The sequence below is a fragment of the Xenopus tropicalis genome, chromosome 6 (genome assembly GCF_000004195.4).
Source record: "Xenopus tropicalis strain Nigerian chromosome 6, UCB_Xtro_10.0, whole genome shotgun sequence".
NCBI classification, from domain to species: Eukaryota; Metazoa; Chordata; class Amphibia; order Anura; family Pipidae; genus Xenopus; species Xenopus tropicalis.
Genome location: NC_030682.2, coordinates 91,679,315 through 91,692,040, shown reverse-complemented (window position 1 = coordinate 91,692,040; position 12,726 = coordinate 91,679,315). Strand labels below are relative to the sequence as shown.

Here is a 12,726-nt window from a genome sequence, read left to right as displayed (position 1 = left end):
ATGGCTACAACTGGTGCCATTTGTCATAGCCCAAGAATAAATTCTATAATAGAGGAACCACACAGCAGATGAAAGCTATGATAAACAGCTGAATGCAGAACTTACACCTATGACAGTAAACACAGGGATGCTGAATGTGAGTACCTGTGTCAGACTCATGTTCTAGCTGAACCTATGTGCAAAGATCTGTTCCAGGCCAATTTGGGATGAACTGATTGTCTGAAGCCCAAAGACTGGATCACAGGGAAACATGTATATTCTCAAGTAAATGCAGCTTGATGTGGCCCTTTCCCTTGCAGATATCTGGGTGAGCTCTATACTGATGGCCCCATACAGAGGCCAGTAAGTCCATTTATGGAGATTTCTTGCATCTTGCACAAGTTATTCACCATATTATTGTAACTATAACCCTACAATCACCTTTATAGGCTAATGTTATTCATAAATATAAGGGACCAGAATATAATTTAGTCTGAACTCAGAACAAAACATGTTACTGTATGTATTTTTACAATTTTAAGATCAGTTGGACTCTAGCAACTAGATAACGTCAAAACTAGAGAGCTGCTGAACAAAAGGTAAAATAATTTAGAAAAAAACACAAATAAAAAAATGAATTGTCTCAGAATATTATTCTCTATATTATACTCATGTAGAACAAAAGTCTAATCATATTTAGGCAAGTAATACAGTAACAGTTCAAATCAGTTCAGTAACCTATAGTAATTGATTAGCACTTAGACTGAAAGGTCTACTTTAGTTAGAATGATGAAAACAGATGGTTTATAGGTTGCTATGGTTCACTAGGCTGGGGCAAATTTTGCACAGTCCTACGTTCCCTTAGAAAAACCGCAGAGGAGCAGATAAGTTTCACATGTCCTTCCCTTCTTACCTGCTATATGATTGGCAATTCTGGATATAGGTTTGGGAGGCAGGGCAGGGGGTTGCTTAAGGAGTGTTATTTGTTTCACAGGGGTGTCCTCTTGGTCTACTGGGAAACCCACAGTTTTTTTTGGGGGCAGTAGCATGGCTGGCTTGTATGATGGATCTTGAGACAGTGATCCTGGCTCAGACGACAGATCTTCAGATACTAAAACACATATCATAGACAACATAGTTACAAGGAAAGGAGCAACAAGCATGACACCAATGGGTTAGTAAATGGGATTTATTAGTGCACAGTGAATTATTCAGTCAGTAAAAATTTGACAAAAATTCAAAATATCATTGTACATATGAAGACTGTGGACACTAAAAACATAAAACCAAGGTGTATAGTACTGGAGAACAGAGACAAAAAACAAATACAAAAATATATATCAAGTTTAAATGATTATCTATACAAAATGTCTGAAAGGACCAATATTATGCTCACTTAAATCACTATTAGGAAAGAGAAAGCAGGCTGGAGAAATATTAAATGATATTTATGAATTTCTCACTTGAAGGGATGGCGACAGCTCTAAGCCCCTCTGGAGTTTTGGCTTCAGGCTAACATTGCAATTGTACTATGGTAAGTAGTACAGGATTTGGTTTAAGTATTTTGTCCAGTTCATATAGATGGACTGTGGCAGACCCTGTTTCTGCGGGGGGAGGGGGGGGTTCAGCTGCCTCTGTAGGGGGTGGTTAACAGGTGACCCGCCATTTTTTTGCATCACGGGTCACCTGAGATTACCAGGGGTGTGGGACAAAGCAAAAAAATTTGCGGTACGCCACCGACTAAAGCATTATGGGTTATTTAATGACAGGTGCGGAGTTTGCTTCAGTTCCAACAAATAATAACCAACAAATAATACCAATCGTCTGGCAGCATTTAATTACTTGCTTTTTTAAATCAAATATTTCAAAATGGTTGCTAGGGTTACCCATGTTTCATCTCTGTGTGAGCACACTATAGCCTAACTTCCCATTATTATTAACACTGGCTGATCTGCTGTTGAATTAGATGACCTCTTTTGTGTGTCTACTATCTCCATACAAACTGTCCAATTCTAAATGTCTGTTTACATCCAATTTCCACATTCTCCCATGTGGGCAAGTCTACAACTCCATCATAAACATTATTTAAATGACATCTAACCTCATTCTTCCATAACACGTTTACTGAGGAGGTTTTACCTATAAAACTATGAGTACCTAATGAGTACCCATGCTTCCCAAAAAATGCAAAAATATATTATTATTAATATTAATATTGTTCCAGCTTGTATTTGCATGTCTGTGTTTTTATATTCCCACCAGTTAACAAGGAATCAGAATGGTGGATCATACAGTAGAAACAACACAAACAGTTATTCTAATCTAACAGGTTTTCAAGAACATTTTTTTAATCATTGGATGACAAAAAAGACATGTAGCCACTGTAAAAAGAGGGATATTGGCCAGTGCCACCTAGAGAGCCTTTCTTCTAGAAACAAGGCCTGCACATGTAATAGACACTGGCAGCATCCTTGTTTACTATTTTGTAGTAGGGCATAACATATTTTCCCTATTTATGGCTGCTTTTCTAGTGCTATTCTCAAGCACCTACACCTGCAATGCTGAGGGCATCACTAACATACTTTTGTTTGCTGCCTGCACTGACAAAATCAGGAATGAAATGCGGTTATTTGGGGGTGCAAACTGGCAAAGCATCTCCAAGTGAATTGGTAAAATGACTATACAGTGCATACGCCTACCTATTACCTAACGTTGTACAAAGGATACTTTAAAGCAAGCATTAAAATGACATGGCACTCAACCTCAGGACAGTATGGGTAAGTTTGTGACAAAAAAAATGGTAGGAATATTTTTACCAACAGAGGTTTCTCATACACAGACAAACCATCCTTCTTAATCAATTCTATCTTCTTTTTTTTTTTTTTTTTTACAGAACACAAGAAATAGAAATTGTGCAGCCTTTCCAGTTACTCTTTACTAACAGCATGAATAATATGAAGGCAGCGTTGCCTTGTCTTTACCAAACCTCCCACCAGGTGTCCTCACTGATTCAAAGACAAACATTATTTGAGTGGCTGATTAGAATCCTTTGAAGCCTTTGCAGCTGCAGAAGAGGTTATAATCCACAGAAAGTACAATAATTCTGTGACAAAATTAGCTGCTGTATCCAATAATTGTGGAATTGTGGAACTGGTTAATAAAATAATGGCAATGCTCTGGTGAAGAGATCATTAAAATACAATAAAAAATCAGATATTTTGTCTTGACTCTCATGTTGCAACAGACTGGAAGAAAAAGCACTAACCCCCATAAGTAATAAAAGTTTGGCCAGGAGCAGTAACCCATAGCAACCAATAAGATGTTTGCTTCTAAACAAGTGACCCATAAATTCTACTTGCAGATTGGTTGCTGTAGGTTACTGCTCCTGGGCAAACTTTCATTACATATCCATATGCGCATGTGCAGTAACCCATAGCAACCAATCTGCAAGTAGAATTTATGAAAATTTGAATTGAAACAAATGACCTACCTTCTTATTGGTTGCTATGGGTTACTGCACCAGGGCAAACATACTGGGGGTCATTTATCAACACTGGGCAAATTTGCCTGTGGGTAGTAACCCATGGAGACCAATCATTGTTCTACCTGCTAGCTGAAAAAAGACAATCAGTAATTGGTTTCTTTAGGTTACTGCACACAGGCAAATTTGCCCAATTTTTAATAAATAAGCCCCAGTCTTTTAACCCTATAATAAATACTTTATCTGTCGGTCATAGCTGTATCTCCCCACTATAAAGCATTGTCAAATACCTGGGCTTTTCACAAACAAAAAATATTATTGCAGAGGTATCACTTTAACATATTTCAGCTCAATACATATTGGTTGCGCATTCCATTCAGAATTTATTTACTTATAGGTCTTGGTTGTTATATTTTGTAACTCATTATGCAAACATCACTGTGCCTCAGAATTTGTATGTTTATGTTTAGGATTTGTAACCTGATAGCCCTGTAAAATGTACCTGATGATAGGTACAGAAAAGGCACAGAACAGGTACAGTCCCATCTTAGTGCAACTTTATAAAGCAGGCATACACAGGAAGAAAACAATGTTCTTAACCAAGTCTGTTTTGTTATTGTTACATTATATAACATTACTTGTTATGTTACATTATATAACAACAGAACACAGAGGCCTAGCTAAGGATTATAGGAGAAAGATCGGTAATGCATCAAACTTCTCTTGGTTAGACCTGGAGATGGTGGGGTCCATGAAAGTGAACTGCCTGCTCTATTAGGGGAAAGCATACCTGTCCCATCCATGAGTTCAGAGGTTGGAAGCACTTCATATGCACAAGTATCTCCTGCCATAGAAGTCGATTCTAGCTCTGTTATGATGGGAAGCATTGAGGAGCCGCTGCTAACAGCTTGGCCATTCTCCATCAATCCGTCTTCATTATGTAAGTCGCCATCTGATAAAGGAACACATGAAAGTATAATTATTGTACTAGCTTGGCCAAGGCATAGACAATGTCATTACTATGGAAAACTCACAAATAGCAGCTGTCCTCATTTAAACAGAGCAACATCTGGAATTCAAATCATTGTCAGCAAAGCTGCCAGATCTTATTTCCAACAACAACGAAAGGTTATGTCAAAATATATGGCACTGCCCCAAGCTAGCAAGGACACCAATTAGTATGTATCACTTTGCAGTAAATGTATCCCATATAATACCTGGAAATTGTTACATATTCCTGTTCCAGATTAAAAGAGTTAGCCCTGTTCCACCTTGGCTGCACTCAGTTTCACCTACAATCTGAATAAATGGTGGTCTGGATAAGATTATAACCCCCTTTACCAACTGATTTGTGGTTCTTAAGTAGACATATGGATATCTAAAAGCTAGCATTAAAACTTAGCTGAACTGGTCTCTCTATATAATCTTTTATATGTACTTAGGGGGGTATTGCGTCACAATATGCTAGGGGTTACTGTGTCATTACACATTTTGGCACTGTGCCCTAATTTACATTACTGAGGATCAATAGCACATTTTTTACCTTTGTGACTATACCACTAAATTTTGTGGGTCACTGTGCTGGTATATGAGCAGGTTACAGAGTCATTATAATCTGTAGTCTCTATACCATTATATACTGGAAACACTGTTTCATGCAACATTTGTTTATGCAAAATGCAGGAGGGGCATGCACACTAAGGTATTTTGCAGGACAGCAAATGTCACCATCAATGAAATATTATACGTTGTAGTACACTCTTCCACTGGTAATATACAATAACTGTGGGGAATTTATACAGTAGAGGGCATGCATAAATGAAATAAAGAAGAGCTATGTATATTAGTTGAAAGGCATAGTGCTGCTTTTGGGTAAAGACTTTGCCCCAGAATCATGTCTTTCCAAATATACTTTATTTATTAGAACATATGATGGTTTAGACACTTGCTGATAAGCAAGCAGCAAGTGCCACCACCAGGATACATTTTTAGCATGGCCTTCCTCCACTTTACATGGCTCTCCTGCACTTTACACAAATCAAGGGCTTTCTACAAGTATGGCATTGCCTGCAGTGGGTTTTCTTTCCCACAAACATGTTTAATTACTGCCAGCAGAATATCAGGTCCAAGATCAGTGTGTAACTTTCTCTAGTAATCGTTTCCAATATGCCAGTCCCTAAACAAGTCTGCATTCTACTTCCAGCCATAGATGTACTTAATACTATCTGTGTACCAAAAGTAGTGTATGTGCAGTGCCTCCATCAGTATGACTATGACACAAGTAGAGTATAAGTGCCTTCAGCTGTGTGTTGCCTTTAAAATAAAAAAAAAACAGAAGCAGTTTGTAGATGCCTCCCAAAGGACTGCTATTAGGGGGTACTCCAGTCAAGGTAAAGGGTAGGCTTTCAGTAGTTGATTCTCTGATTCCATCATCTCCACAAATCCCTTTGCCTGTTCAGGGATGCTGGGAGAAGTAGGCCAACAACTGCTGGAGTGCAGAAGCTTTGGCATCCATCATTGCTATATAATAAACATGTTTCGGTGGCAAAGGTTTTATTACAAATGTGGAACAACTGATGCAGAAAATAAGGTAAGCTAATCTAAGCAATGAGGGGCGTCCCTGGTGGGTCACATGAGGCTAATTGTAATTTCTTCACTCCAAATGCTGAGAACACATGCACATATTGCTTGCACTGCATATCTGACCTCATTTAGGTACGGAATCGTTGTGTCCAATTAATTATGCAAGCATGGGAGAGCGCACAAGATAAACTAATTAGAACTGGTTATGTGGCCAGTTTTGTGCCATACAATACTGCAAACAAGAGAGATCGCTAGTTAACAGAACACAGGACCAATGGGACAGAGCAGTATATTGTTTGGATTTCAGTTTGCTTTTCTGTGCAGATGGCTCTGCATTCTATACACTGTTGCTAGACCTATTTCTGAGCCATCATTAGGACAGATATTTAGCAGTCCAGACTATTTCTCTCCCTGATCCATAATGTACATTTTCATGATATGTTACCATGTAGTGCAGAATCATCAAGCATTAAGTTATTATTGTCAAAGGATACATCCCATCCAATAACATTAAAAAGTGCCCATTTTTTCATTGACAAATCCCATTAGCCTTAGGTCACATGCTTGTAGCAGAGATGCTGGAAACAGAAACTTGGATGAAGTTAGGGGCTGACCAGCTCAGTTTCCACGGTTGATTTTAGCACTGTGTTAATTTGTAGGGCAATGCACATACTGACACTTGCGTGGAACCTTGTTCCAAATCAAACATGGTAAGGGAAAGCTACCAGAATACCAACAGTAGCACTGGGATGGCATATATGCCCATTGTACTGAACCAATTTCTGTGCTTTTAAGTTTGTGAATGGCTTTTGTCTATATTTTCATTATTTAGTATCATACAAAGCTACCAATTTATATATCCAATTAATAACTTTGGCTTCAAGTGTCATCTTTACTGGCTGGGCCACTGCATGTGGACATGCTTTTTCTTTTCTCGTTTGAAACATAATATGCATCAAAAAGGACCCACAAGAGAAGAGTTATCCATGTGTTAATCTGCTCAGTATGTGTTTGACAATGTTTTATAAAGTTGGCAACTGTATTGCTTGGTAATTCTCTTACCAAGAGGAAATCGCTTTAGATATTTCCCTACCACCAACAAAACCCATGAATCACACAGAAAATCTATTTCTGACTTCCCTTTACAACATCTGGATGTGCCACCATGTTGAATAAAAGTAATATTAGCTATAAGCTTAAACATTAATCAACTACATTTTGGATTAAACCCACAATGCATTTTCCTCAGAATTTCAGCATCATTTCAGCTATGCACTAAATTGTCCATAAATCCGATGCAAATCAGTATAGAAACTGTCAATTCTGGATGAGCTGCTAAAACGCCACTAGCATGTGATTTTTTTGCAAATATTTGTGCTTAATGATGAAACATGGTGTGGGAACCCCGGAATTACCACCATGTCCAGGGTGCTAGTAATTCCAGGGTTCCCTAGCATCAGTAGGTACACTTCAGAGTAGTATTATGTGTGGACTGATGGACCTTTGTGGTTGTAAAAGAGGTTTAAAGGCTTCAAGCTCACATGAAGTTGGTCAACTGCCAACATAACCCTGGAAAGGTTTTTTTTTTCTACGCCTATGAGTCTCTCCAGTGATTTTTTACCTTTAAATGGGTCAGTTTTAGAAGCCCTAATAATATTACTACAACCCCATTAGGCTATAGTGGGTCAAACCAAAATTCACGAAAAGAAAATAAAAACAAAAATGTTTTTGTGTGGTTCAAACCGTGATAAACTTGATAACCTAGAACATATATACAAGCTACAGTAGCATGTTTATTAATAATAATAATAATGTAATTAGCCTTCTATTTGTTTGATTGGGATTGACCCCAATTTTAGTACATCCATGATGATCCACTGGATATTGGCCATACTACACATACAGTGATGTCAACCTTCTGGAAGGAACTTCTGAAACTTTACAGCACACATGTGTCAAACGTCACTGATGATGTGTCAGAGGGTGTCGGGTGCTATTTGTTTTAGGAAAATGTGATGAACGGAGGGGATATACACATGATGCCGTTTTGGTGTGGGGAGATGTTCCCAACTTATGTTGGGTTTACATGTCCTTTAAAGCATTACAGAAACATTCTGTCAGCCATACATAAGACCCCATTGTTTTTAGGATGCCATGAGATGATCTTCCATGTATTTATGTACGACACAGTCTAGGGTTGTGGATCAGCTTTTACATTTGCTTGCAAATCAGTGTACACTTATGGTTCTATGATATGGTGATCCAGAATCCTCTAATAGCACAGCACCATTTTTAATTGACATAGTTCTCTCATCTAATCACAATAGGGCTCCATCAATAGTGACTTGCTTGGGAACATGGAAATAACAACTGAATCGAATGGCGTGTGCTAGGAAGCAGCTCATTTCCAACCAACCAGTTAGGAAGAAACTTCAGCTCTCGCTGAGAAGACCAATGCTGGTGTGCCATGACCCTAAATGAAGTTGTTAACAAATTCACAAAGCAGCTTGTATGTAATTACATTTTCCTATGTTTTTATATGCTTACTATTTATTTAAAAATGTCCTAAAACAGTCCATCATTAAGGCTTTCTGTGGCAAAAAAAAAACAAGTGATGTTACACAAAGCATCTGCATTTCAACAAAATTCTGCCATATTTATTTGTCAGATTTAAGGGATTCAGTGCAATCTGGGTAAGTAAGGGAAGTATTTTATACTTGAGTAAGATCATTGAGTCTTACTGATTAAGATCATTGAGTAAGATACTTAAGTAAGATCACCGAGTCCTACTGCATACATTTTGTTTAATACAGTTATGGGTACAGTGTCAAATGTTAATTTATAATAATGGTACCCAAAAGGCAGCTTGGGACCTAACAGTAAATCATAAATTCATGAGGAGCCTTACAATGTGGACCCAAAGTAATCAGAAAACATGGATACTCTTTAGTGTCAGTCTCAGGGAAATGCACCATTTTTATATTACTTCAGACAAACATTGTTGATCTTCAGGGAGTGTGCAATGTGACATTTAGAAAAAAAAAACACATTTTTCTGAACGTCACACATTTATGTTATTTCAAAACATTGCAGCTCACTTTGATATCACAGGAAATATTGTAAGACTTGTTAGCAAAATACAGAACATGCAGGAAGATGTTCATTAACAAACAGGCATTACCTCATTGCCAATTTCCATCAATGCCAGCTGCAACACCAGGCGTGGCTTCTGCACCCGTGCCTATAGTGCAAGCTCACTGTTGCTTATGCACTGCCTTGGTACTTAATACCTATGCAGAACAGCTGTAAACTATAGCAGCCTGATGGTGATTAGTGGCTGCATCAAAATCCATTATAAAAAATGATAAATTTGGCAATACTTCAAATTGCTTTAGACAAAATAAAGTTATCTGGTCTACTTGCAGCCCTACAGCCTTAAAGGACAATGAAAGGTTAATATAAATTAAAAGTAAGTCTAAAGGCATTCTTTTTAAGTACTTACTGCATATCTAAATCCCAGATCCCTGCTTGCTTCTCTGAGATATGGTGCTGGCAGCCTACAGCAGTGTGAAGACTACAGTGACATCACTGAAATCTCTCTCCCCTTCCAGTGGCAGCCTTCCTATTCTCTGAACATGTGTGTAACTTGATCCTGTCTGCTGTTCTGAGCTACACATGCCCACCAGCCAATCAGAAGCAGATCTGCCAGGGGGGGGAGGGGGGAGGGAATGAAATACATGTGCAGTATGAAGCAAGGAGGGAAAGGAAGGGAGAATAGCTTTTTAGAGATGGCTGCCTGTTCTAGAAAATGTGAAGTAAGTGTGACTGAGTAAATATTTGATTAGGTGAGCCAAAAGTGTGGCGTTTTTACTAAACAATAGGAGGACTATTGGGCAGTATGCTTTTTAAATTTTGACTTGCATTCCCCTTTAAGAACAGATATATATTGTATGGGCAACAATTGTGCATTAAATGTGTCACAATGAAGACCCCCTATAAAGTTCAACAAGCAACTATAATATTTTGATTAACTTCCACCCCCACCCATTTATAAATAAATAAGAGTGGGTGGCTGATTTATTCATGTTCTTCTACCTTCTACAAAATACACAAATCTTCTGAGTCACAGCCTAGGAATCTGATGAGAAATCCCTTTGTAGGTGAATTCAATTAGACATCTATATTGGCAGAACAGCAGCAATTCTACTCTTCTAGGATGGGAAACACAACAAACATTGCAACACAAGATATTCAGATAAACAGCAGCACTTTGCTAGAGACACGTGATGTGAGTAGAAGAAGAAATGCCTTGGCACGCAGTAGAGAAAACAGGTGCCTTTTGGCTATAGAGACAATAAATCATCCTTGCATAACTGACACTGCTAAAGGTAACAAACTGCCAGTAAAAAGGGGATAACAATGTGTAAGGTATGGTTAAGTCATTCATATTCCTTCTGTCTCCAACAGGACTATATAAAGTCAGGGATTAAAACACCTTCTTGTCTGACAGATGTCTGTTAATTAAAAAGGTTCTGTCATTATCATAATCACTTTTGTGTTTTGTGTGTTTGTGAATGTGAATGGCAAAATGATGTTCTAACAACAAGCAGCAGGATTTGTTCCCTGTCCAGCCACCACATGACAACAGAAAATATTGTCCTTCATGTCTATTTAATAAGTGATCTAAATTATAAATGATTAGAATATGAGATGAGGGAGGACTTCAAAAGGGAATTGTCTCTGCATTTACAAAAAAACAACAACACTACCTCCCCACAAAAAAAATTAATTTTGTAATTTATTATTGTCAGGTCCAGTAATTGGCAGATTCAGAAATGCTCTTGCCTTGGTTGAAGTCCCAGCCCTGATAATGTTGGAAGCAGCCAATGTAATTACTTTTTTGCCATTATCCTTGTACAGATATAGGATCTGTTATCTGGAAACCTTTATCCAGAAAGCTACGAATTACAGGAAGGCCATCTCCCATAGACTTCATTTTAACACAATTAGTCAATTTTTGAAAAAGATTTCCTTTTTCTCTGTAATTATAAAACAGTACCATCTCCCATAAACTCAATTTTAAGCAAATAACACAAAATTTTTCAAAATGTTCCCCTTTTCTCTTAATAATGGAACATTATTGTACGTGATCCCAACTAAGATATTATTAATCCTTATTGGAGGCAATCCTATTGGGTTAAATTCAAGTTAAAATTAATTTTAAGTAGACTTAAGGTATGAAGTTCCAAATTATGGAAAGACCCCTTATCTGGAAAATCCCAGGTCCCAAGCATTCTGGATAACATGTCCTATACCTGTACTGCAAGTGCGGTGTCCAATTACTCCAAATGAATGGATCTGAATTGCTGTATGGTCAGGCGTTATCTGATCTGTATCTCTAGCTATGCTTCCTAACCCAGTGAGTTGATATTACTATACAAGGATCTCAATAAAAATAAAAAAATTGTAGGTAAAATTAGATTTCTCAATTCCAAAAAATTGCCCCTTTATTTCAATAACACATTAATCATGCTTACAAATAATTGAGACCTACAAACAATGAAGCACTGATGTTTGGGACTAATTCATTTCTTTGCTATGAGCAGTGCAGCTTTTATCTATCATTGCAACCACCTGATCACGGCGGCACCAGCACTCTCAGCAAATCCGATCAATCCATACACTGAAGTTGCTATTTTTAATTTCACAATGCAATGCTTCTAGCAAAATGTTTGCTTACAGAGCATGCATTAATGATTAGCTTTTTTTTATAGGCAAGAGAGAAGCGTTGAGTCACACAAGTGCATGGGAGATGTTAACGCTGAAATGAAAAGTGGACGGCTAATAAATCTCTTGCAGCCCTTCCTCCATCATTTGGGGCAGTGGGCTGTAGAAACACAGTACTACAGCTTAGCTCTCTTACATAACTCTCGTACATGCAGCATCAATGAGGCAGCCCTACTATTTATCATCCTAATGTTTTCCTTTATAGAAATTTCTCCCCATTCATCCTGTCCCTACACCCTCGAGATAAGATTTTTTGGCCACCACCTTTAACTGACAGATAAAAATAAACATACAAATATAAAGAACATGATAACTTACAATAAAGAGAAACCCCAAATGAATGTATGAAGTGCATGGTTGGGCAAGGGAAACAGCTAACAATTGTCTTAACCTTGCTCTATGTATCTCCATATTTAGCTGCCAGTATAGCATTAGACCACATTAAATCTGGTGGAAAAGCTCAATATCCTTCTCCTGAGATAAAAAGGTGAGGTTGCCCCCCTTTCTAAGCCCCATCCAATCACACCACACACACTGCAGTGCTGCCCATTTCTTTTTTCAACAAAGAAGCTCAGAGAGTTTAAACTTTCCTTCAGAGATAACTTCTTTGTACCTTCACACTGTCTCTAGTATAGAATCTGCTTCACAAGGGAAACTTATACATAACTATATGTCTGTTTCTAAAAAATAATTGGTATGGTTTTTCCAGATACAGGATCTTTCTGTAATTTGGATTTCTGGATATGGTATCCAATACCTGTATATTGATGTTTTGTATAAATCTGTAAAAATAGGCGTCGGAACTGGGGGGGCTGTGGCACCCCAGAATTACCCCCGGTTTAGGAAGTTAGACTCGTAGAGACAGAGGCAGGGGGAGCAGGGGGCTTTAGATGCTC

The 12,726-nt window shown here is 38.0% G+C and overlaps 1 protein-coding gene across 1 annotated transcript in view; it reads right to left on the bottom strand.

Annotated features, from left to right (window-relative positions):
* phactr1 (phosphatase and actin regulator 1) overlaps nt 1–12,726 on the bottom strand; it is a gene marked incomplete in the record, with an annotated part of 155,879 nt that overhangs the window by 17,727 nt on the left and 125,426 nt on the right. Inside the window, 2 exon segments of the mRNA NM_001142167.1 lie at nt 893–1,090; nt 4,251–4,412. Coding sequence (NP_001135639.1) covers nt 893–1,090; nt 4,251–4,412 — 360 coding nt within the window.